A 27,158-nucleotide genomic window follows, 5' to 3' on the forward strand; every position below is an offset into this window, starting at 1 on the left:
GTCATGTTATGCACAATGATGCCCTTAGCCATCTGGTGTCTGGCTTTGAGTGTTTTCCCAAAGTGTACTGGCTCAGTTGAGGCAGGAACTGGAGCCCCAGTGGACTGGCTGGGAACCTTGTCAATGGACTTAAAGGTCATGTGACTCAGCAGATAGCTGGCTTTGAAAGAAAATAAAAAATACTACTTTGAAATAGCAGAAAAAGCTGGGCGGTGGTGGTGCATGCCTTTAATCCCAGTCCTCGGGAAGCAGAGCCAGGCGGATCTCTGTGAGTTTGAGGCCAGCCTGGTCTACAGAGTGAGTTCCAGGAAAGGTGCAAAGCTACACAGAGCAACCCTGTCTTAAACCGCCCCCCCCCCAAAAAAAAAAAAAAAAAAAAAAAAGAAATAGCAGAAAAAAAAAGAAATAGCAGAAAAGAGGCTGATCAGGGTCCTAGAGATCATGGAGTAGGTGAGGCTAGCTGGCTAGAGAGCTCTAGGGATCCACCTGTCTCTTGACACCCTAGTGCTGGGATTACAATTATGGCCACCACACTTGGTTTTTCTATGCACTCTGGGGATTGAACTCAGGTGATGATTGTGCAGGAAGTACTTTATAGAATGAGCCACCTACTCCAGCTTCAGCTTTCAAAATCTTTGTGGAGACAATTCACGTACCACGAAATTCACCTACTCTAAGTGTGTGAGAACATGTGCAAATCTTAGGACAGAAGCTCTGTACCTGCACGGCGCCCCATTCTCCAGCCACTCCTGGCCATTAACACTCTACCCCTGGCTAAGCTGCACCTGCCTCGGCAACCCCCCTTCTTTTGCTTGAGTAATCTGCTGCCACATTTTGGGGAGCCTGGGCTTGTTCTTTTTCACTGCTGAGCAGTGTTCTAGTGTATTGCTCCACACAATCTCCTCACTGCTCTCTAGCTGGTGAGCTTCTGGGGATGACCTATGGTCATGAGGGAAGAGCATGCCACCTCTGAGGACACAGAGGCAGGTCATCTAGCCACATCTCTTCAACCAGGGCCGAGGACTAGCTTCTCCCAAAGCAGGTTCTTCAGATAACACAAACTAGGAAAAAAGATGAACACACGAAAAGAAATATTAAAGAGGAATTTCACAAATGGGAAGGATGTCTCAATCATGAGAGCTTCTCAAGCTTGCTGGCAACAAAACAGAAACTTGCAGACATAGGGCGGTGTGGGTGGGACAGTGTCAGTGAGAATGTGGATCACTCTGGGCAGTGGACATTGGTCCAGTGGATGATCTACTGGCACATATCAAAAGCCTCAAATATTTGTAGGAGAATTTTGTCTGAGGAAAATGTCATGGATATATGCAAAATCTCAGCTGGTAAAATGAGACTATTCAATAGCCCACACTTTTTTTTTTTTTTTCCTGAGACAGGGTTTCTCTGTGTAGCTTTGCACCTTTCCTGGCTCTCGCTCTGTTGACCAGGCTGGCCTCGAACTCACAAAGATCTGCCTGGCTCTGCCTCCCGGGTGCTGTGATTAAAGGCGTGCACCACCACCGCCCAGCTCAATAGCCCACATTTAAACACTCACTACAAGTACCAAGTTTGTAGCTGTGATAGAACCCAACACTCTATAGTCACTAAGAATGAAATCAAGGCAGGAACATGGGTCACAGCATGAAAAGACAGTGGAATAGTGGGAATACCGGGTGCTGAAAAGCCCTACCTGCCTTGTTGGGGTACAATGTAAATTTTGAAAACAAGATCAACCCCGCCCCTTTTAAATTATATCTTCTAAATTTTCTAAAACAGAACTAGATTAAGTCTGAGAAAATTACCCCCAAACCATGAGAGGCATGTCCATGGAACCAGACCCACGCTCCCCTCATTCTGTTCTTGGAGCCATGTGGGAAGTAAGATCCTTGGGGGCCTGAGGCTAGCTAGCACAGGAAGGAGGCCTTCTTCTACTTGTTCCCACAGTTCAGAACTCAAAGTGATAGAGGGTTGAGAAGAGAAAGCAGCCAGAGGGAGGCTGCCTCCTCACTCACTCCCTGGGGAACATGGGACAGTGGTAGGGGCAGCTCGCTCTGAAAGCCCCAGAGCCTTGGCTGAGATCCAAGTGTCAGACCCACGTGACTTGAAAGCTCCACATTCATTGAGTGTGGGCTGGTCCTGAACTCTCAACCCTTCTGCCTCAGCCTCATGTGTGGGGGTACTGCAGACATGTGCCGCCATGCTAAGCCAAACTCATTCCAGCAAGCGGGACAAAAGAATGCAGAGAAGTCTGCACTTTGTGTCTGCCAGTAAAGAACAAATTCCAGTTTCTCCTGACTAGGGAGCAGTTAGGGTTAGATGCTGTCCCCCTGGAAAGACAGCTGTAACCTCAACTAATGAACAGTAGACAGCAAAAGGATCCTGGGGTAAGAAGCACACATGTGCAAGTGAGACCCCAATTCTAAGTCCACATCATGACACAGTGGAGGCTGGGAAAGGGGCGGGCAGCTTTTCTTTCTCTGCCAACCTTCCTGCCCAAACAGAAGGGCTTTGGTTTCAACTTGCCTCTATCATCTGGGTAGCTTCCAATACTCTGATTTCACTGAGTGCTTCCCACCTGTGGATTGGCCGGGGTCCAACACCTTGTGAAAAGTCAGGCCTCTGGAAGGCAGAGTTTCTCAAAGCCAGGGCCTTTTTAATTGGAGCCCCACATTAAAAGGTAAGTTAGAAAGGTTGCTCTGGATTCTTCTGTCAACAACTATAATTGAGATCAACTATTAGTTCACTGAAAATCAGTTTTCAAAAGTCAAAAAATACATTTGGAAAAGATCTTCCTATGACCATGAAATGTTTCCACGTTCATTTTATTCGTATTGACCATGACTGCAGAGACGGAAGTGCTTGAATGTCTTAACAAGTCAGCACACAGCTCTGAGTCTGAGCATCTCAGTCCCACCACCTTCCTCTCCACTTTCTCCCGGGGATGACACAAAGACCTGAGTGGCAAAGGGGGCCCACACTGCTGTGATCGTCCTGGCACAATGACTCCAAGGGCAGCATGGTGGCTAGTGTCCCTTGTGTTCTCACAGTGGGGACCACTCCACAGGAAGCACACCAGCTACAGCCTGGACTTTTACCTGTCATCACATTACTCTTGGGCCCTGTGGTCTCTAACACTGTTCCTGGGCACGGGAAGTCTGAGGTTACACTCCAGGCTCAGTGCCACCGTCTAGTTCTTCACACACTTCGTAAGAGGGCCAGGTCTGGCCTGACACGTGAGGGACATAGATCAGTGGGGACTGGGGTGGATTCCTGTGACCAAGGCTATACGACATGATCATAGGGGTGTCCAGCCCCAAAGTGACTTTGTTGTTGTTTTGCTTTGTGCTTTTGAGATAGGGTCTCTCTGTAGTCCTGGATGTCCTAGAGCTCTTTATGTAGACCAGGCCGGCCTCGATCCCAGAGATTCTCCTGCCTCTGCCTTCTGAGTGCTAGGACTGAAAGCATATGCCACCATGCCCAGCCTCAAGTGACTTAATGGAGACAAGGAACCTTCTCTGCCTACATCTAAGGTGGCAGCGAGAAGCAGCAAGTAGAGGAAGTGTTCACAGCTGCACACACAGCCAAGCAGCATGGGGCTTGACACACGAGGCACAGATAGAAAGGGGGAACAACCGCTGAGGAGCAACAGGAATTCCTTACACACACCTAAAACCGGGTGCCACACTGTAACTGGGATGGCTGGGAAGCACTAACTCTGAAAATGGTACAGACAAGGAAGGTTCTCTTTCAGACTCATTCTGGCTCTCTGTGGAAAACCAGCAGGACACATCACCTTCTGTGGCATAACCTGAAACTCCGGGGCACAGCAGTCACCACCACCAGTTACTGCTCTTACCAAGGGGCACCTTTCTTGGAAGCACAGGGCTATGTAGGAAGCTTCCTTTCTCCACTAACAAGCCGAGGGGCCTCTGGCCTCCCAAGGGGCAGAGGGACATGCTGAGCAGTACCATGAAGGTGACTTTGACTAACTCTATACTGCCAACTTTCAGGAGCACTAACTCTAAAATGAATTTTTTAAAAATTTAAATGAACAAAATGAGGCTGAAGAGATGCTCAATGGTTAAGAGCACTGGCTGCTTTTGTAGAGCACCCAGGTTCAGTTCTCAGCACTTTTATGGCGCAGCTTACAACTGCTTGTAACTCTGGCTCCAGGGAATCTAACACCTCTGGCCTCTGTGGGCACTGCATACATGTGGTGCACATACAGACAAGTAGGCAGACACACACATAAATAAAAATAAAGTTTTAAATAAACCAAAGCCCCAAAGTTTCAAGAAGGAGACATCCACCTGCTGCTGCAGCACACAGAGGTGCTGCTGGATACAGGCTCTATTTTGTACATAGACTCTATCTGGATCCTAGATTTTAAAAAGCAAATCTTTTCAAAACAGCAAACCTAGCCTGGTGGTGGTGGTGCAAGCCTTTAATTCCAGCACTTGGGAGGCTGAGGCAGGTGGATCTCTGAGTTTGAGGCTAGCCTGGTCTACAGAACAAGTTCCAGGACAGCCAGGGCTACACTGAGAAACCCTGTCTTGTAAAAAGAAAAAAAAAGAGCGAACCATACCGAGGCCAAAGCCAGCCCAGGACTTGTTTCTAGAAAGCTCTCAAGGTAAGGCTGGCTCAAACAACAAAAGCACCAAACAAGGGCTGTGCAACAGACTGTGGCCTGAAAGGCTTGAAATATTTACCACTTGGCCCTTCCAGAACAAAATGCCCTGCACCAGGATGGGCATGTGGAGGTTCCAGGAAGGAAGTGCAATCTGCAGTCTCAGGAGCCAGTGAATGAAGAGAAGAAACAGACTGGCCATACGTGGCATGCGGGGAACTGGTGGGGCCTGATGCAACTCTGGGCAATAAATGTAAGAGTCACTCAGTGTGGAGCTCTAAGGAGCATCCTTAAAAGGAGAGGCTGCAGCTCCCACCTCCTCTTCCTTGTCTGAAATGTAGCCACAGCAGCTGGAGAGGATGCAACTCCCGGAATCACAGGCTGGAATCCATGTGTAAGGACAGCAGGAGGGTGTGACAGGTGTACCCCTGACCACTCAGGAACCTCACACTAGCCTTTGTCTATCTCTGAACTTTACATATGAAATATGACATATTTGGTGTCGTGTGTGCAGACCAGATGTTAATCACTCTCTACCTTTTTGCTTTCTTTCTTTCTTTTTTTGAGCTGAGGATCGAACCCAGGGCCTTGTGCTCATCTACCACTGAGCTAAATCCCCAACCCCGCTCTCTACCTTTTGAGGTAGGTTTCTTCTTGGATTGGGAACTTGCCTACGTGACTGGTCTATCTCATCAGCAAGCAACCCAAACCTGTAGGGTCATGGGTACAAGTTGCTGTGCCTAGTTTTTGGGTTTTTTGTTTGTTTGTTTGTTTGTTTGTGTTTTCCCGAGACAGGGTTTCTCTGTGTAGCTTTGCGCCTTTCCTGGAACTTGCTTTGTAGACACCAGACTGGCCTTGAACTCACAGAGATCCATTTGTCTCTGCCTCCCGAGTGCACTGCCCGGCTGTTTTTGGTTTTTTTTTTTTTATAACACTATGTTCAGGTATCTGAACTCAGCTCTGTATGTTTTGTGGCAAGCACTTCCCAGACTGTGTCCAAACTCTCCAAAAGTTGTATGTCTGACTTTGTTTTCACATTGATTGATGGTTGATTGTACATGTATGCATGCACATGCGCTACTGTTCCCACGTGGAGGTCAGAGGACAACATGGGGCTCAGACTCAGGTTATCAGGTCTGGCGGTGAGTACTCTTCCCTGCTGAGCCATCTCCAGCTGCAAATGTCCTGTCTTTAAAAACTTCTCCTCGGGTGAGTTTTGTGTCCTTGCTGCTGTGGTCAGAAAGCATCCCTTTCCTCTAGGTGTTCCTTTGTTACACGGGCTGAGTCTGCCACGCAAGCCCAGTCCTGGGGGTGACAATGAAGTGACAAAACTCTGGGTCTCCACAAGGTTTTCCCCAAGGCTCTCAGCGGAAGAAAGGGTGAAAAAATTCCTTGTCTGTGTCTGTGTCCATTTGAGTGAGTGTCTGGGTGTCCACAGAGGTCAGGAAAGGGTATCAGATCCACTTTAGTTGGAGTTATGGGTGAACTGCCTGATACCGATGCTGAGAACCGAACTAGCAGAAAGTGCTCTTAGCTACCGAACCATCTCTCCACCCCTATTATTATTATTTTAAATTATAAACATTTTAGTCTATATTAGTGGCTGGAGGCTGGGGATATAGGAGGCTGGCAGGGAGGCCCTGGCATCTCCAAGAGCAAATGGTATCATATCTGAGGTCAGAAGGGAAGTAGGCATTTAACTGGCCCAGTCTGGAAGATCTGAACTTGTGAGCCGCCCTAGAGGCAGTCATAATTCCCATCCAAGACTAGTAAATGTGAGCTACTCTGGTGAAGGTCTCCATTGTGAACGGTGCTCAGCCCTGCCTGGTCAACCAACACTTGTCAGGTACTTCACAGACAGGATCTTCTCTCCCCTCACACCTTCCTACAAGAATCTCAGGAGTCACTTGTCCAAGGTCACACAGCTAGTGGCGTCTGTGTGAAGATGTCCAGGGCAAATGACAGTACTCATATGGGAAGGAAATAATCCGCCTTTCCAACTCGCTTTCAATCTTTACCCCCCCACCCCTGAAAAATTCCACTGAACAACTGAATGAGCTCCTTAAGGGGTGATGAGTCAGTTTTTAGGAATGTACCCTTTCTCCTCCAAGCAGGATGGCAGGATGAAGACGGCCAGCTAAAGCCTTTGTATGTGCATCCCCTGGCCCTCCCAGCTGAGGCAGCTTCCTCACATACCAGGACACAGGCTTATAAGGTGTCCTTGTGAGGTGAGAACGAGGAGGATGCTTTGGGTAAATCTCCTAGGAGGGACAGTGGAGTGTGACTCGATGCCTAGGTCCAGCAAAAGTGTGAAAATCTGGAGCTTGCCTGACTAGGAGCTCGCCTACCAGTGAAGGTGCCTACCCTCAGAGGGCTGTTACAAGTATAAAGCTGGGTAGTGTAAAAAAGCACCCATCAGGCTGGGAAATGGTAGCACATGCCTTTAATCCCAGCACTCAGGGAGGCAGAGGCAAGTGGATCTCTTGTGAGTTCGAGGCCAACCTGGTCTATAGAGAGAGTTCCAGGACAGCCAGAACTACACAGAGAAGCCCTGTCTTGGAAAAATCAAAAACAAAAAAACACAAAACAATCCAAGAAACACAAAACTCCAACAACAACAAAACAACACAAAAAACCCCACCTATTATCTGTTATTGTTACTATACAATTCTAATTACAAATGCCCATGCTGACCAATTTCACTCCTTGACTGACACCCTCTAGGAGAAGCTTCTAGTACACAGGCCAGCCGACCTGGCTTTCCTTAGGGACGTTTCTCTGACCTTCTCTGAGCCTGCATTAGCATCAACACTCCTTGCTGCAGCATCCTTTTATGTAACTGTGGACTTCTCTGTCAGGACCTGTGTCACTGTCACACCACGGGCACATAGGAGGCTCTTGATAAATGCTCAATAATAACCAAGACAAAACTGAATACACAGCTCCTCATCTATTGGCACTTTGTTCTGGCTAAAGCATCCATACATTCGTGTGTGCACTTGTGTGTGTGTGTGTGTGTGTGTGTGTGTGTGTGTGTGTGTGCTTGCCTGCGTGGCCGTGTGTGTGCAGGTCACAGGACAACTCTTCTGAGTCTGTTCTCTCCCATCTTTTTGTCTGAGGCAATCTCCCTTGTTACTTCTGTTCCCATGCTGCATACTTGAGGCTTGCTGGCCTGAGAAGTCAGGCAGTCTCTTGGCTCTATCGAGCCTTTTCCTTACCCTTGTCCTGGCTAAACTACTTTTCAAAACAGCTGTGAAAAAGTTATTTGCTCTCAGGTGCTGGCAAGTTCAAGTTCCACAGGCTGCACGTGTGTGCCCCCATCTCCCCAGAGTCACACTGAGAAACCAGCAATCTTTCAAACATGCCTTCTTCTGACCAGTACAGCTGTGCTTTCATGATTCCAAAAAGAGCTTCTACTCTGGAGTGTCCTGAAGCTCCTACGGAAACCTGATCTCTTGTTTCAGTTGTTCTAACTGTTAGGACGTTTCATTGAGATCAATCTGACTGAAGGAAACCTAAACAATATCACCTGGAAAATAAATCCTGGTTTCCAGAGCTGGGACAGGAGAAGCAGGGATGGGCGAGCCAGAACTCGGCCAGAAAGTATGGTAAGGTCATGTCAGTCATGTCCACTGACTGCCTGAAAAGAGCCACAGTAAGGACTGAGGAGATAAACTGACAAATTTACACAAATTCTGTAGTGGTTACGGCCAACACCCCCAGCCTCGTCAGTTAAACCAGATGATGTGAGAAGACAGCATGGAGCATCAGAGGAGAAGCCTGTCATATGCCTGTCATATGCCCTCCCTCCCTCCCTCCCTCCCTCGAAGTGAACCCAAAGCTCCCTGGAGACACAGCAGCCTCTACTTTAAAGATGCTTGGGAGGGAATACCTGGGGCTTCAGCGCACACAGCCCATTTGGGAGTGATTTCTATCATCAAACAATGTCTCCCTGGCCTTCTCTCTGTAACTTAAACCCTTTGGGGTCTTTGTTCTATTTTCCACTGCTTCTAAAGAACACACTAAGAGGCCCGTTTCAGGAACCTCACAGCCTGGCTGAGTAGAGAAGTCTTTCTCACCTAGGCTAAGTGATATGGTTATTATTTTGGAATAAGGGTCTATAAAAGGGACATAGCCTTTCCAAACCACATCTATAAAGCATGCATTTAGCTTTATACGTGTATGGTCTATAATCGAGCACATAATTAATAATGAAAAGCAATGAATGTCCACAAGCTTAGTATATTCCAGGCATTGTTCTTAAAGCATCCTGCATTAACTAATCTAATCCTGCAATGTTTCAGTGCTGGGCACTGCTGTTACACCTGCTTGTGGGTGTGCTCCAGGGTGTCATCAAGATGAACTAAGGTAGTAAACTGCCCAAGTCTACAGACTACTAAGTGGTGAACTTGGGATTCACAGTAGGCCAGACCCTCAGCCTTTCAGAACAGCTCCTCCTGTCCACTGCACAGCCCTTTCTAATCTGTGCCCTCCGTTCCTCACTGCTTCTCACCTGCTAGGATTGACATTCCCAGTCTGGCTTCTGGGCCCCAATTCCAGGCTCTCTATGGACTTGACTTTGCTATAACTGTGGCTCCCAATCTCCTATGAGGCTATTTGCAACGATGGCCCAGATAGTAAACATACTGATCACATCACAGAGATCAAGTACATTCTGTTTCAACCACTCAACCCTGCTCTTCTACCAGGAGTCCTAGATGTTCCTATGACACAAAAAGGTAATGGTCGATTTACTTGGAGTTTTGCTAAAAGGCAGTACAAATATTTGCCATTGCAGCAAGGGAAGCTGGTGCATGTTCTCATCCAGACCTGGGACATACTGCCCACAGAGGACTGAACACCAAAGGCAGGAAGGGCTGATGGCCTCTGGCAGCCTGAGAATGAAGCAGTTACTTGGACAGAACTGGCCCATACCATAGCTCTGGAAGACATTCACTCCAGTGTATGGTCTATAATCGAGTTCACAGCTTCCAGCAGGCTGGCTGCTCAATTAGGGCCACCTGGAACCTGACCATTACCTTCACTCCATCCAGCACAGCTTTGATGACCCCCTTCACAGTTGTCACCATCTCTTTATCTTCTGAGTTCACACCCTCTAGCATCACCTGGTCAGACCATCGGATAAGGTTGGCGAGGCTCTGGTATACGCGGCTATAGCAGGAGGAGAGGGCTGAGCTACAGGGAGGAGAAGGGTAAAGAGCATTAGAAAGCAGTCTGCATCATACCCTTCCTTCCCAGGGAGCACTAAGGGAGCCAGTATCTCAGTGTCCAGGTAACATTTCTTTGATAAAATCCATGGTTTTCTTTTCTTTTCTTTCTTTTTTTGAGACAGGGTCTTGCTCTGCAGCGAAGACTAGCCTTGGCCTGACTTCTTAATTCTTCTGCCTCAGCATCCTGAGTGCTGAGATTACAGCAAGTGCCACAGTCACTCAGTTGATATCCCTCTCTCCTTCTCTCCCTCTCCCTCTCCCTCTCTCCCCCCCTCCCCCCCTCCTTCCCTCCCTTCCTCCCTCCCTCTCTCTGGTTTTTCAACACAGGGTTTCCCTGTGCAGCCCTGGCTGTCCTTGAACTCACAGAGGTATGCCTGCCTCTGTCTCCAGAGTGCTGGGATTAAAGGAATGAGCCACCATGCCTGTAAGATGAGTCTTCTTAAGGAATTCTTGAAAGGGTTACTGCTCTCATTTCAGACTTTATACATTGTAACAGAAGAGCAAACTCCCTCATTACTAAAGGAGACACTTAAAAACCAAGGGTACAATTCAGATAAGACAACACAGTATCTTAAGATGTGACTACTGCAGGCTCTAACACCATCGGTCACTGAGCACTGTACCAATGAGGCTCTATGAAGTGCAGCAGCACAAGGGAAGGAACTACGCTTTCTGCCTGCCATGGCTGCACTCTGCATGCACCAACAGGACACAGCAAGAAGGAAAGCAAATCCCCCCAGTCCCTGAGAAGGAGGGGAGCAGGTCAAGAAGCCTGGGGATGGTGTCAAGGGCTCACAAGGATGAGGCAGGAGGGAAAGGGTGAACCAGTTCTGCCTCCTGTCTGGCAGGTCAAGTGCCCCTGGGGACATGCCTAACACTAGCAGCAGGTCCTCTGTGAGTTTTCTGTTCTTTTATCCACCCTGCCAGTCTAGCCGCTTTCCTCCAGCATCTTCTTTTCCTTCTCTAGGAAGCAGAACAGGACCACTGCAGCTTCACTGCCTTCTTCCGTGTGCACTCGTCACATCGTGGGGAGCTCAACTTCTGAACTCAATTTTAACTCTTCCCAGGTGGGGGCCATCACGTAAGAACAGAGGTACGATAGCATCTAGAGATACCTCTACACATCTGATGGCCTAATGTCAGGCTCATTTTCTCAAAGGACACCACGGAGCTTCCATGGAGTGAACTAAGGGAGAGCCACAGTACAGACAGCAGCACCAAGCCACCAGCAGCACAGAGAGCCAGAGGCCACAATCCCTAGGGGTCAGCCAGCAGAAGCTGGTGTGCAAGTCCCAGGCAGAATATTTCTTGGAAATAAAGACACACAATTTGTTATCTCTCAGAAGAAAATTGTGAACTTCATTGCCAAGTTCTGAAAGCCATTCATAAAAGCTCAGTCTCATGGGGCTAAATGGACACTAAGCTGCCTTGAGAAATCCACACAGAGATGATTATGAACGGGCACCATTGACAAAACCTCAGTGACATGAATTCACAACATGCCCCCATGGTTGGGCATGCCTGGTGGACCTAGACACTTCCGCCTAGCCATTTCTGGGTCAAAACATCTTGAGTGACCAGGACCACGTAGCTTGGCGTGGTTGCATAAAGCTCCCAGTGCAACTACGTGATCTACGCGCACGCGTGGATTAGCCACATAAGCCTGTGTGCGCAGGCACGGCCCAGCCTTTATAAGCCGGCGCCATATTCCCCGGCTCCACTCCCTCTTGATCACATGTGTTTTCTCCAGGCCTGTTCACGTCTGTCTCTTTCTCTCCTATCTTAATACAACTCTTGTTAGTGGATTCTGTCGTGTTTCGTGACTCGCAGGGTAAGAGTGCCGCCAAATAACTAACACTCAGACCTGCCAGCCTCTTCAGAAAAGTTCCTACCAGCTTTGAGACTGCATCTAGCACCGCTTCCCTTGTTATACTTAACAATAAACATGCGCAAGCTAACCTGTAAGAAGAAAATGCACTCTAGCAATCAAAGGCTGCCTGGGGGGCCCTGGCCTGGCACCGGCAAAGGTTTCACTGCACCTTGCTTTACCAGATGATAATCCCAGAGCTGTGGACTTGTACGACAGGACTGAATGTCATGGTAAGTGATGACGGAGGCTCTAAGAGTGAGTCCAACTCAATATGACCACTGCTAGTAAGCTACTGCAGCAAAGGATACAGCCACAGCTCAAAGGGTCGTGCCTCTGCTGGGATGGTGGTGTCATCCAGCATCCAGGCCTCTGGAAGAACAGTCGCCTCGAGGCTAGGAAATGGGAGCAAATGCAAGCCCCCTTTCCCCTCACGTTTCAAATGCCCCAAACCAAGGTGCCTCTAAGCCTCCCACTGCGGTCAGAGCTAAGGACCTTCAGGGAACTCACCTGTGCTGGATCCGGGGGTCAGTCTGTACCAGGGGTAAGATGGCCTCCAGCACCGTGCTGGCTGACCCTGGGAGCATCTCCAAAACCTTCTTATCAATGGCCATTTTGTCCACAATGGTCTTAAAGTAGCGCAAGGCGCTGACAACCTCCTTCTCTTTCTCCTCCAACCAGCACAGACTCTGAAAGGGAACAGCACGCTTCAGGAATGACAAGAAGTCAAAAGGAGCAGCTATTCTGAAAACAGTCAAATCTGTCAACTAGCTCAGCACTCCTGCAAACAGAAAAGGTTCTTTCTGGCCGCAGAGACCAAGTCAGATGGTTTCTATAGGAACTGTGATCAGGAGACAGGGCTAGCAGGAAAGGAGACAGGCTTAGGACTAGAAGGGTCATTTAGAGACTTGGGGATTCCTGGAAACATTCTCCTCAGTATTCTCATTGGCTACCTGAGATAGCACTTCCTATCTGTCTCCCAGTGGATGATGAGGCCTGAGGACACAGGAGGCAATAGTCATGCCCCCAGGACATGTATACTAATCCCAGAATCATAGTCAGGACCCAAAGATTTGAGGACTGGATGCATTCACAGCCCATCCTCCACCTAGTTCCCCACACAGTCCTACCCAAACCTCGAGCTCCCTCCCCATGAAAGAACTGTGACTTCAAAGGACTCTAATGCCAGGGCTGGAAAGAGGAGAAGAGGAAGCCAGAGCCAATGTTAGTAATCCAGTGACTGCTGGTGCAATGGCTGCTAACAGCATTTGGGCACTCTGATTCCAAGGAAAGCCACCTGGAAGGAAAGAAACAAAAGACAAAAAACAAAAAACAAACCAAACTCCACAGTGCCTGTGTTTCCCAGAGCTCACCCTCCTAACCCCAAACTTTTTTTCTCCTTGACTGCAGGTAGCCTTGGATCCACACCTAGTGGGGCACACAGCTCTAGATTCCTTTCCCCAGCCGTCCAGATCCCAGGGGTGGTAGAAGCAGACAGAAAGAGCCGCAGTCCACACACAAGCAGACTACACACTTAGTGAAGGGAGGAGGGATGTGGGAACCGGTGGGCTTCCCAAGGTCCAGAGGGTACAAACAATGGCAACCGAGGGCAAGAGATGCTACCAAAAATATTGATTTAAGTAATAATCTATAAATATATGGATGGCAGAAGTATTATAAAGTGATTATCTCACCCCCAGATAATGTGAGGGACTATCATTAAAAAAAAAAAAAAAATTTTTTTTTTTTTTTCTTGAGACAGAATTTCTTTATGTAACTGTCCTGGCTGTCCTGGAACTCACTCTATAGCCCAGACTGGCCTCAAACTCAGAGATTAGCCTATCTCTGCCTCCCAAGTGCTGGGATTAGAGGTGTGTGCCACCACTGCCTGGCTCATTTAAAAATCCAATATGGGAGGCTATTTCATAGGAACACTAAAAGAAATATCTGTATGGAATCAAATAAACAGTACTTCAATCAGCTAACTTCCAAAGATCTGGCGTGCCTTCTCAGAGTACTCTGCAGACCACCAAAACCTCCACCCTTCCTGTGACCATCACTGTTCTCCTATCTCTACCTGACATGTTCCTTTCTTGTCTGTCTCTAAGAGGCTGAGCACTGCTTTTTCTGCTGCCTGGGTAAGAGTGCTCAGCTTCACTGTAACCGCGCGGGGCCGGAATCAGGACTCCCAGTGCTGGTGACAGGAGGAAGGAGGGTGGACACTGGGTCCTGGCACATCAAAACAGACTGGAAGGAAAACACATCTCACACAGGCAAGAGTGGAGGGAAAGCCGAGATGGGAAACAGTTCCAAGTGCTGGCACTTTGGAGCAGAAAGGCTTTTCCTGACACTGAGGAGAGACCAAACCAGCCACATCGGAGCCAGGCTACCTGGACTCAGCAAAGGAGCTCAGTAAGGACTCAGCAGGATCAGGTAGTCTCTGTCACCGTCTACTGAATTCCATACCTGAATGAATGGTCTCCTAATGCTGAACATTCCTGAGCCCTTCAGCTGTTAGACTGTGATCAACAGTCAGCATAACACGTATGCATAACATACAGCACCAGCTGACCTGGGGACTCACTGCTGTCTATGGTTGCGCTATAGAGTCACCTCAGAGCGATCAACCTGCACACCCCTCCCACTCCAAGGGAGCAGTTGCTACCACCTGTCCTCATAAGACTGGTAACTCCGTGAGGCTGTCAATCCTAGCTCTAAGGCCAAGCTGGACTTGGGAGCAGTAGATTCCAGCTCCTTGTCTGCGGAACAGGCGAGTGCATCTGTCACAGTGGGTGCTGAAGCTGGAGCTCAGTGGAACAGCACTCACCTAGCATAAGAAAGGCCATGGGTTCCAACCCAGCATCGAAAAACAGTCCAAGAAACACAGAAACAACCAAGTGGGTGACTGACTGGGCGAGTATGGAAGTCACTGCTAACATTTAAGAGATGCTGGTGTATCGGGGCCAGAGGCCATATCTCTACTAGTGAGAAGGCAAGGGAGGAGGACAAAGACTGTAAAGGTCTGAGTGGGGAGGAAAGGGCCAGGTCACAGCTGCCACTCTGAGTGTTTCAAGCCACCCACAGAGCTCTGCACTTCGGATGCATTTGTTTCAATCCAGGCTGTTGCCTCCCCACAGAACAGATGCTATTATTTCATAAGTGGGGAAACTGAGGCTAGGCAGGAAGTGGGTAGGATAGGTAACCTGCCCAAGATCCCACAGCTGAGTGACAAAATTAGAATACAAACTGGATATGTTTCATTCCACAGTTTGGACAGTACAAAGAAAGACAGTTCAAAAGTGTGGAGGAAGCTGGTGTGGTACTGCACACATATAATCCGCAGCACTTAGGAGGCAGAGGAGTCAGAAATACAAGTTTGAGACCAGCCTAAGCAACATGGTTAGAACTGCTCTCACATACCTGGTCCCAGCAACACAGTAAATAATTGGAGATCTGCAACAGCCTAGACTACACAGCAAACAAACACCATAACACGTTCCCAACCCCCACCCCCACGTCCTAGTGAGCCCGGCTCAAAGCTACGATTTAACAAATAAAGGGAACGCAGGTTAAGTGGAAGCTGAGGTCACTTTCCTGCCCGGTTGTGGTGACACCACAGCACCTGTCTTGAGCCACTGAATAGTACAGATACAGGGGAAAAGGAAGGGATATAAACTGGCCCCAGTCTTCAGCTACTGCCTCACATCAGAGCAGGAGCAGATACCCAGGGTGTATCTGCAGCCCTGGCCTCTCTGCTTCATGGAAACTAAGTTGTGTTCATAGCACTGCAGGACAGGCAATAAGGTAGTCGTGGGTCAAGTCATGGGTGGGGAGCAGTTAGAAGCAGCATATACAAAGCTGGAACCAGGCTGGGCTGATGGTGTATGCCTTTAATGCCTGCACTTGGAAGTCAGAGGTAGTCAGTCTCTGTGAGTTTGAGATTAGTCTGGTCACATACAAGTTTCAAGACAGCTAGGCTACAATACCACAACATAGCAGAACAACCAAACCTGGAACCAGGATCACGTAAAGACAACTCCACATCTTTCCTTCTTCTGTCCCCAGCAGCCAGGCCCTGCAGAGAGGCACATCTAACAGAGCTCAGCTGTGCCAGGTTCTGGGGCAGCGGCATCTCTACCTGCTTCACAGATCTGCACAGCTCAAAGGGCAACTCCTTCAGGAGTCCACAGGAGAGGCCAAGGGTTGGAGAACTCACCCCTTCTGAGCCACTTTTGGACACTGTTAACTAATCATATAGAGATGATCAGCTTTGGGATGTGACTAAACTTTCTCTGCTACTTTTAACAATCCACAGCTCACTGCTAAGCTTGCTAAAAGATTGAAAGAGAACTGACAAATTTTTCTATGAGAAGACTGTGTCTAGATGAACCCAGGCTGAAAAGACAGTGGGATACAGTGGACAAAACAGACTTAACTAGAAACTCTGGGCCACAGCCAATCCTGTCTAATAGAAATAACAAAAGCTCTCTCTCCACATGGCTGGGGCAGAAGAAATGAAACAACAGGTGTGGAACCTCAGGGACAGTCAGGGGCTGGACAAGGAGAACCCCAGGAAGCAGCAACAGTCCAGATCTGCACTTCCACCTCCTGTGCTTCAAACCCTGTGAGGTCCAGGGAAAGCGGCCACAAACAGAACAACAGGAGATGCACACACAAACCTTTGCAAGAGGCGACCCAGAGAAGGGACAGCAGACTACGACAAGCAGCAGCAACCTTCCCACAGCACAGGATTTGGACACTGTCCTCTCACCTATGTACTGTGGCAGGTTCCATCTTGGGGCCTGCACTAAACAGCAGCCCACACTCATTAAGGGCCTTGGGATGAGCAGGGTTGAGCTCTAACCCCCCCTCTCCTGCCCCCAGAGGCTGTACCTGCAGCTATGGGCTGCTCACTCAACACTACAAACATCCAAGGACTTGGAGAAGACACCCTGCTGCTACAGGCTGCTCAACAGCATTGCTGGCACCTACCTACTGCAGATGCAACCAGCTTCTGCTTCACCCTCCTGTGAGGACAACTGAAAATGTTTCAGGCATTGCTGGGGCTTGCAGACACCTCACTAAGTGAAGGGTATGTTTCTATCAAAATTTTCTCCACGGCCTTTCTTCGGACAATGCATAAAGAACAGATTCCAGAATCAAGTGGCCAAATATCTTCCTATCAACACTCTCTTGAAGAGCAAAGCTGTCTGTCAATAAGCCAGTTATGCTGCATGGCTTAAAGGTGTGAGCTCTAAGAGTGTGCTATGCACACTATGACACAGAACAAACCTCTCTTTGCTCAAGGCTCTTCTACACTGAAGTAGTGCACCTACTGGAAACGGCCAAGTACCGCTCTCCTGCTCATAGGAAGCTCATCCAATAGAATTTCCTGCTCATAGGAAGCAGCTCATCCAATAGAATTTCTTTCTTTCTTTTTTTTTTTTTTTTTTTTTTTTTGTTTTTTCGAGACAGGGTTTCTCTGTAGCTTTGGAGGCTGTCCTGGAACTCACTTTGTAAACCAGGCTGGCCTCGAACTCACAGAGATCCACCTGCCTCTGCCTCCCGAGTGCTGGGATTACAGGTGTGAGCCACCACCACCTGGCTCCAATAGAATTTCTTACAAACCTTCTTTTTTTCTACCTTTAACTAGACTTTTAAGAGACTCTGTTCACATAAACAGTGAGCGTTTGTGAGCCACATTCAATTGACAGTTGTGACAGCAGTTCTATATTTAATTACCCTTAGATCGTCACAGGGCAGGGGAGCAGTTCATCTGCAAAGCTTGTTTTCATTTACATCGCTAAGTGTATTTTTTAATGTAAAGCAGTGCACCAAGATGAACATTTAGACTTGTGAGACATTAACAAACACACAGGACTTGATTTCTTAAAGAAGATCTATAGCAGCTGGGTATGATGGCACACACCTGTGATCCTAGCATTCAGGAGGCAGAGGCAGGAGGATTGTACTTTAAGACTAGCTTAGGCTAGAGAGCTATGCCATGTTTCAAACAAAATAAAGCAAAACCCAGGACTGAGGACATAGCTTGGGGCAAAGCTTTTGACTAGGACACACGAGGCCCTGGAGCAGACCCTCAGCACCACAAAGAGTCCCAGTCAGGCTCTGGCATCAACAGCCTGCATCCAAATCCAGACTTTCCCACTGCTTTGTGGCTCCCCACCTTTAGAGACTCAGTTCTTACTTTCTTCCTTCCTTTTTTAAAGATTTATTTATTTATTATGTATACAGAAGAGGGCGCCAGATCTCACTACAGATGGTTGTGAGCCACCATGTGGGTGCTGGGAATTGAACTCAGGACCTGTGGAAGAGCAGTCGGTGCTCTTAACCTCTGAGCCATCTCTGCAGCCCCGAGTCAGGGCAGGTTTTCACTATCAGGGATGTCGGGAAGAGGGGTGAGCACTCAGCACAAGGCTGGAGAGAGGTCTGTCAGTGCCAGTGCTGGGACACAGGCGCCTCTTGCTGAGAACCTTGCAGTTGGCTGCAATAGCATCCAGGGCTTTAGGAGCCTTCTCAATAAACCAATGCCTGTCATCTCAGCAACTCAGGGAGAGAGCAGCCACTCTGGAAAGGTGATGCTCATCCACTGCCCAAGCGCCCACTCAATTCCACTCTTGAAAGGACCCAAACTTTGGCTGCGGAGACTGAGCTCCCTCCCCATCAAGACCACTCAGATAGATACTTTTATTCAAGAATTATATCAAATACTTGAGCCCACAGTTGCCACCTAGTTAAGACACAATGACATCGCCACAGGTATTTTTCCATCCCCAGACCATGGACCAGAGTTCTGCAATGGAAGGCAAGGCAACCCCAATTGTTCTTAATGTCACACTGACCTTCTGCCTCTGAGACCTGGAAGCCACAGCACTGGTGGACATAAATTCTACTGCCTGCTGCTCCAGATCCAAGGGGATAGGGTAGCCCTCTGGTAGAAATCTGTCTCTTGCCTCCTGGAAGAGAGGAAACCTGGATTCCTACAGAGCTTGAAATGGATGTTGCAGGCTGGAGGGAGGGGCTGATGAGAATCAACAGCTGTTCCACACGTCTGGCTCAGCTGGCCCTGATGAGGTTACTAGTGCTGGAGGATATCTTTAGATGGGATTCAGGGCTTTGTGAGTTTCAGAGCCCAGGGCCTGGGGCTGAATGACTTGCTCAGGCCATCAGAGCCCTGTGTGAGAGTACCCCAGGCCTCTGAGTGGGAGGCAGCACCAGATGGGAGCACAATGCTCTGAGATACTTTAAATGCCCAGAGGATGATACAGAACTGCCCGAGCCACTGGCTGGACTGGTTAGCAGGACAGGCACACACCATCCTAGAGGTCCCAGGTCCCAGGGACACAGATGGCCCTAGAAAGTGCACTTACGCACAGTGCAGTCGCCAGTGCTGGCCACAGGCTGGGGCCAGGAGGAACACCTAGAGATGCGGCTTACTTTGCTCACGGGCTTCTCAGGGGTCTTCGACACCTCGGCTGGCTTTCCCTTCTTGGATGGTGTTCTCTTGATTTTGGGAGAGTGGAATTTGTCCATCAGCTTCATGGTGAAGGAGGAGAGATGGGAACGCTGAGAGTCTGAAAACACAGAGGCCTGGCTGTTAGAAGAGGAGGCAGGAGAAGCTGGAGCTTCCTTGTGGGAAGGAATAGGGTCTTTACGCTAAGACTTCCTTCTTGAAAGATTCAGAGGAAGGACATATGGGCCCATTCTAACACTCTACTTACATATGTCGAGTTTTGCAATTTCTACCTGTTTTAGGGTGATTATAATTGTGAGGTAGGCAGGATGGGTATTAAGAAGAACTTGCATAAATATCAGCATGTCCTTGCTGGTTCATATGAGCATCTAGTCTATGTCCAAGAGAAACAGTTAAGAATCCCCATGGATCATAGAGGGGTGGATGTTCAGGAGGAACAGGGGAGGCCTCTGTAGCCAGTCTCCTAGTCTTCCGTGTAGGGAGCACAAGTGGCACAGGCCAGGTCTCAGAGGTGGCAGCAAAGACAGAAATGAAAGCAGGGTGCTAAAACCCTTCTGGTCTAAGATAAAAGACTGAATGAGTTCCAAGAGTAAGACAAGTCAAGGATGTCTGTTGCCACCGTTTCTGGCTGGCACTGCACGTGAAGTTTCTTTCTTTCTTTTTTATAAAGATTGATTGATTAACTGATTATGTATACAGCATTTTGACTGCAGGCCAGAAGAGGGCACCAGATCTCATTACAGATGGTTGTGAGCCGCCATGTGGGTGCTGGGACCTGAACTCAGGACCTCTGGGAGAGCAGCCAGTGCTCTTAAGATCTGAGCCATCTCTGCAGCCCCCCACTTGATTTTCTTACAGGATAATTAATAAAGAGGGGTAAAAGTACTCAGCTGAGAAGGAAGAATGACACTTTCTCTGTCTATGTCTGTTCTCATCAGGGTCTCACTATATGGCTCAAGATGGCCTCACAGAGCCGGCGGTGGTGGTGCACGCCTTTAATCCCAGCACTCAGGAGGCAGAGCCAGGCAGATCTCTGTGAGTTCGAGGCCAGCCTGGGCTACAGAGCGAGATCCAGGAAAGGCGCAAAGCTACACAGAGAAACCCTGTCTCAAAAAAACAAAAAACAAACAAAAACAAAACAAAACAAAAAAGATGGCCTCACAGTGAGTTGCCTCAGCCGCTGGAGTTCCGGGTCACTGGTATGCAGTAGCACATACAAATGGAGCTCTCTATTTGCAGAGCTGGTGTATGGAAACTCTCTGCTAACACTGGGTAGAGACAGCTCAACGGAGAAGGCTGTGCTTTGCCTTGTGTGCCCATGGCCTGGGCTTGGCCCACAACCATAGTAAATAAAGAAGTAAATAAAACACAACAGCTTCATGTAGTGGCACATCTTTAACCCCAGCACCTGGGAGGCAGAGGCAGACAGAGCTTTGTGAGATCTAGGCCACTATGGTCTACATAGTGGGTTCTAGACCAGCCAGGGCTACATAATGAGATCCTGTCTCAAAACAAAACAAAAAAACTACCAATACTAATAAATTCAGTAAGGCCACAGGACACAACATCAACATATTAAAACTATTTGTATTTTTATAAAGTAGCAATGAACATTCAAACTGATAATTAAAAAACGTTTAATTTTTATCAAAAAGGACATCCTTGGACATAGATTTTGCAAGAGAAATTTCACACTGACATTAAATACTGCTGAAATTAGAGACAACTGAAATATGTGGAAAAGTACCCCATGTTCTTGGCTCAAAAGGCTTACTATTGTTAGAGCAGTAGTATTTCCTAGTAACAACTTGTTATCTCAGAGAATTCTGCTAGCTTAATTCTTTTGGTAAGCGTTGACACTCTAATCCTAAAATTAGTAAAGAAATATGAGACATCCAGAACAGACAGCCAAAACAAACAGCCAAGCTGGAGGACCGATATGTCTCAATGCAAAAATTAAGCCATATTAATCAAGACTCTGAGGTACGAAAGCATAGAGATGGATCCAAGAACAGAAAAACTAAGACTCCAGAAATAAGCCCACATGTCTACACTGATTTTCAACAAGGATGTGGTGGCCACTGAATGAGGGAGGAACAGTCATTTCAACAAGCAGTGTAAAGAATGAACTGAGACCTCTGCTTTACACTGCATACTAAGATGACCTTCCAAGAAGTCAAAGATCTAAACTTAAGAGTTAAACCACTTAGAAGAAAGCACAGGTAGTTTTGTGGTCTTGGATTTGAGCCCATTCTTAGCTGTAATACCAAAAGCACAAGGAACAGAAATAAAAACTGATCAATTAGAACTCCATCAACATTAAAATCTGCGCTGTAATGACTGCATCAAGGAAGTGGAAAGACAGCCTACATAGGATGAAGAAAGTATTCACAGATTATGTATCTATGAGGGACTGCCTATAGAAGGGAAAAACATTCTGGGGAGCTGGAGGCCTGGTGGTGTATGCCTCAAATCCTAGTACTCTGGAGGCTGAGGCACCAAGATTACAAAACTGAGGTCGGCTTGGGCTATACAGCCAGACCTGTCTCAAAAACAACCCCGCCAGCAGTCAAAGAAGGAAGTATGGGATGTAACTCACTGGTGGAGAGCTTGCCTAGATCAGCCATCCATGGCCCTGCATTTGCTGCAAGCAGCAAATGCAGTATAAACATCAACAACAACAACAATAAAACTTGATAACTCAGCAACAGCAGACAAATAACCCTTAAAGTGAACAAAGGGGCAGAAAGACTGTAAGTTCCAAGCCAGTGTGAACTGTCCAGGAAGACCCTGTCTCAAAAAAACAAAATAATTCCAGCACTCAGGAGGCACAGGCAGGTGGACCTCTGTGAGTTCAAGGCCAGTCTGGTCTACAGAGTGAGTTTTGTCACTGGAGCCTGATGACCGGAATCTGATCACAAGAACCCAAGGTGGAAGAAGAGCCAGCTTCTGAAAGCTGTCCTCAGAGCATGCATATGCTGTGTACACACACAATACACATCACACACACACAACAAATAAACTTAATAAAATAAAAAGAATTTGAAAAGACACTTCTCCAAGAATATACAGGTAATAAATACATAAAAAAGATGGCCTCACGTGGTGATGGTGCACGCCTTTAATCCCAGCACTTGGGAGGCAGAGCCAGGCGATCTGTAGTTCAAGGCCAGCCTAGTCTACAGAGTGAGAGCCAGGACAGGCTCCAAAGCTATACAGAGAAACCTTGTCTTGAAAAACAAAAAACAAAAACAAAGATGGTCAACACTTGGGCTCAGGTGGGAGCCCTGGGTTTGATCTCTAGCACTGGGGGAAAAACAACAACAACAACCAAAAAAAACCAGCAACCAAGCAACAAACAAAAAAGTTAACATTACTAGGGAAATGTAAATAAAGACCACCTGATGCTGAGGAGCACTAAAAGCAACAGGTATACCAAGTATTGGCCGGGACTGGGTGAACTGGGAGCCTCACAGGCTGATGTTAGGAATGTAATAGCTTCATTGGCACACACCTGGCAGGTCCTCATCAAACACAGCATTCTAGAAATCCCATTGGTAGTTATATGTCCATGATAGTAAAGAGAAACATCCATAGGGCATGCTCAGCAAAGTTCAGCGCAGCAGTTTTCATCATGGCCAAAAGGTGAAAACAACTCAAATGCCCAAATGCCTGTGGACAAATAGAATATGGTATATCCACTCAGTGGAATGGTATTTGGTAATAAAAAGGAAAATTAGGCTCTGACCTTGCAACAATATGGATAATCTTGAAAGCATTACCCTATGCATGACAGCCAGACACAAAGAGATCACATATTGTGTGCTTCTATTTGTCTGAGATGTTCAGAATAGTAAGTCCAGATACAAAAAAACAGATCGGTGGCTGCCTAAGACTGCAGAGGGAAAAGAGAAGGATGGAGAAAAACCATTAAGGAACACGGGGTCTTTTGGGGAGAGCACAGATAACATTGGAATCTGATGATGGTTGTACAAGCAGGTAAGTCACTGCACACTTTAAGTGAGCAAGTGCTAAGACACACATGACATCTCAACTAAGCTGATGAAAACAACTAACCAACCCACCAGGCAACTTTGTAAGCTGCAGCCACCTTCCTTATTATCCTCATTAGGCTGTTTCCTGACAGGGATGCAAGTTCCCTGAGGGCCATACCTGTGTGCTTGGTAGGCTGACAGCATCTGGCCCACAAGATGCTCAGGAAACAGTTCTTCAACAAAAGAATGCATCTATCACCCAATAGCCCCACACCAGGAAGAACACAACACTACTGCTTTCAGTAACAGCAGAGAGAACCACAGAAAAAATACTTAACACTGGCTGGAAAACTAAAGAACAAATGTTATTGTAACTTATCTGTAGTTTTGAAAAATAAAAAGCACTCCATCAAAATTTCCAGCAATTTAGATGATACAGCAGCTGTTTCAGGGCTCTCACTGTCCTCTCTGTTGCATGCAACTTACAAAGATCAAAGTTTGACTTCTTGGTCAAAGACATTTGCAGTCTTCAGGCAGGATCAGATAAACTCTGGCCTCTGAAGATCACCAGGGAGCCCAGAAGCATCAGCACCACACAGAAGAGCCTCTGGCCTTCATTCAAACACAGTAAACCAAACCCAGCCTGAGGCTGGGTGCTCCAGAGCAGCAGGAAGCCCTTACTCTCCAGGGCAGAGTGGACCTGGCCCTCGGGGCAGGAGGACTCAGCAGCAACCCTTGGAGGTCAGAGCACATAAAGTGGAATGGTGGGATTTTTTGGCCCTCACTTCTCCCCTCCATCCTCACCAGAGGAGGGTAGGTCCATTTACAGTTGATACTTCCTTCCTCATACTCCAAGGTTCATGTCACTGTAGAATGGTACAGAATGTGGACTGGAGTCAGGGCAACACACTGGCATGTGCCTCCCTAACTCTTTTCTCCCCTAAAGATTTATTTATCTTTTAATGTACATTAGAGTTTTGCCTGCACGAATGTCTAAGGATGCCAGACCCCCTGGAACTGGAGTTACAGACAGTTGTGAGCTGCCAACATAAGTGCTGGGAATTGAACCCATGCCTTTTGGAAGAGTAAGCAGTACTCTTAACCCCTGAGCTATCTCCCTCTCTAACTCTTTAAAATGAGGCTGAAAATGTTCTCCCCATTTGATATGGATGGTGTGATGGAGACCGATGCACACGCAGGAGACACTGTACCTCACATGTGGATCAGTCTGGACTAAGGCAAATGTTACCGGTATGGTGCACTCTTGCAAGACTGGGCAGGGCAGGGAAATAAAACTGGTGCTAAACAGTGACCCGGGTGGCTGAAGGACCTCAGGTACAGGTATTCAGCAAGTGACAGGAGATGCCTGGCAGGCAAGGCACCTTATTAGGAAACGGGCTTGTGGTGGAAGACTCTGCCCACTATAGGCTGATGTAAATGTCCTGAGCATGTGTGAAGCAGGCTGGGCTGGACTCTGATATTCTGTGAGCTGGGGGCATGAAACACACTTTTTGTTTGTTTGTTTGCTTGTATGTTTTTTCCCTTTTTTATGAAACACACTTTTAAAGATTTATTTTACCTATCTATCTATCTATCTATCTATCTATCTATCTATCTATCTATCTATCTATCTAGTGTGTGTGTGTACGTGTGCATGTGTGCTTGAGCACATGCACAGAGGCCAGAAGATGCCTTTGGATCCCTTGATATTGGAGTTAAAGGGTTTGGTGGTGGTGATGCACGCCTTTAATCCCAGCACTCGGGAGGCAGAGGCAGAGGCAGGTAGATCTGAGTTTGAGGCCAGCCTGGTCTACAGAACGAGTTCCAGGACAGCCAGAGCTACACAGAGAAACCCTGTCTTCAAAATCAAAACAAGATTTATTTAATTTTATGTGTATGAGTGTTTTGTCTGCCTATATGTATATGTACTACATACATGCCTATGGGAGCCAGACGAAGCCATTAGATCCCCTGGAACTGGAGTTATTGTAAACCACCATGTGAGTGTTGGGAATTGAAACCAGGTCTTCTCCAAGAGCAAAAAATGCTCTTAACTGCTGAGCCATAACTCCAGTCCCATAGGTAAATAAAACCAGTCTTTTTTGAAAATGTGTTTCAGGTACCTAGCTGACAGAATATTATAGCCCAGGCTAGATGTGCTCAGAACACTTGTGTCAGACCTCTTCCAAATGCATGTTTGACTTGTATTTTTAATTAGAAATGGGTACATTGAGGTATAACTTCGCTTATCAACAGGCCTGGCACAGGGTAGCTGTTGACACAGAAGCTAACCTGTCGACACAGTTTCGATGGATACAAACTGTGACAATGACTTCCATATGGCCTACAGATCTTTATCAGGTTGTTCTCCAGCTCTGACATGTAGCTCACTCTCCTGACTAGAGGGAGCTTCTCCAATACCCTCTCCTCTTCATTTACAAGGGAGAGGCACACCTGTTCTGGTACTGCTGACTTCCTCCACACCCCTCTCACTGCTACTCCATCCCTCCCATCCCTCCCATCCCTTCAGAGGCTGGCCTTGTAACATCCTCCAGCAGACATCACACTCTGTCCCAAACAGGCTCTGGGCTCGATGGGACATGAGAGCAGTTGACTGACGTGTCCAAGACAGGCTGACAGCAGAGAAAGGAGAGCAGGCTTGAAGGGGGAGTCTGGCAGAATGTGCATTGCTTGGGTTTACCATGGTGGTCAAAGTTCCTCAGAGACTTGGCTGGATGAGCCAACTTCCTCTTCTCTAGTGACTGATGCCCTGGGTTCTGTAGGGAGATGTAAGGTTAAGGAGCTGGCCAGACTCACAGCCAACCATCATAACCAAGGTGGATCCAATGTGGAAAGGAAATGTGGAAGTCACCAAAAACCCTCTATGGAGCATGAGGGCAAGGCTGGTCCTGACCATGAACTAGAGACACCTACTCCTAACAGCTGCCACCAAAGTCAGGAAGTGGGTGACAGAACTCACCTCACCTTTGCCTGCCTGGCCCTGAATTCAGTTTGTGTAGGGATACAACTGGGAAGCTGTGGTGACACTTTGACACTGTCAATACATCTTCTCAGGCCATATAGTGGGCACAAAACCTGAAAGTCACGGGGAGAACAGAGATGTTTTTAATGACAACAAACCTTCCCAACTCTGGAAATCAGGACAGCAGGAACTAGTCTGTCCTTAGCTTTCCCTCGAAATGATGGGTGACAACCAAGGTTTCAGGTGGCTTTCAGGGTCCCTCAAACTATGCCATGAAGTACAGATGAAGCACTTTTGTAATGACCAGCAGTGGAAGGTAAGTAGGAGGCAGGTGGCATTTGCACAGATACTGCTGCTAGTCTTGTCCAGGTCAGTCTCAGGTACTCACACACATAACTAGGCTCTCCCACCCTTCCCATGCATCCATCCATCACTGGCGTAGGGAGCAATGTCAAAGAGCTATTCCCACACTACAGTAGCCTCAAGTGGCTCCCGATCTCCTGTTACTCCCCATGGTTCATGCTGGGAAATTACAATGCGGATTTTGTAAATCCATCTTGGTAAAGATTTTCTAAGATTAAAATTAAAACAACAATTTTAAGAATTGGACACATGTAGACAGGTTACTGAGGATGAGGTCAAATCTACACACCCTCCACCTGTCAAACAGTACCACCTTCATGCAATGATAATGTGGTTCATGCCATATTAACATAGTGGCCACTTGTGTGGATGTGATGGTTTAAGGGAAAATGGCCCCCATAGGCTCACACATTTGAATGGTTGGTCCTCAGTTGGTGGAACTACTTGGGAAGGATTAGGAGGTATAGTCCTATTGAATGAAGTGTGTCACTCGGGGTGGGCTTTGATGTTTCAAAAGCCCACACCATTCCCAGTTAGAGTGTGCTCCCCCACCCTTCTCTCTGTGCTTTGTGCTTGTAGATGAGATGTTAGCTCTCAGCT

At 47.5% G+C, this 27,158-nt stretch overlaps 1 protein-coding gene across 1 annotated transcript in view; it reads right to left on the reverse strand.

Moving 5' to 3' along the window:
* Positions 1 to 27,158, reverse strand: part of Rapgef1 (Rap guanine nucleotide exchange factor 1) — a 112,569-nt gene that overhangs the window by 31,631 nt on the left and 53,780 nt on the right. Inside the window, exons 2-5 of the mRNA XM_036183415.1 lie at positions 19,181 to 19,317; positions 18,586 to 18,699; positions 12,236 to 12,414; positions 9,667 to 9,823 (exon numbers count right to left, since the gene is read on the reverse strand). Of these exons, the coding sequence (XP_036039308.1) occupies positions 9,667 to 9,823; positions 12,236 to 12,414; positions 18,586 to 18,699; positions 19,181 to 19,317 (587 nt within the window). The remainder of the gene's footprint in view (positions 1 to 9,666; positions 9,824 to 12,235; positions 12,415 to 18,585; positions 18,700 to 19,180; positions 19,318 to 27,158) is intronic.

The sequence above is a fragment of the Onychomys torridus genome, chromosome 4 (genome assembly GCF_903995425.1).
Source record: "Onychomys torridus chromosome 4, mOncTor1.1, whole genome shotgun sequence".
NCBI lineage: Eukaryota > Metazoa > Chordata > Mammalia > Rodentia > Cricetidae > Onychomys > Onychomys torridus.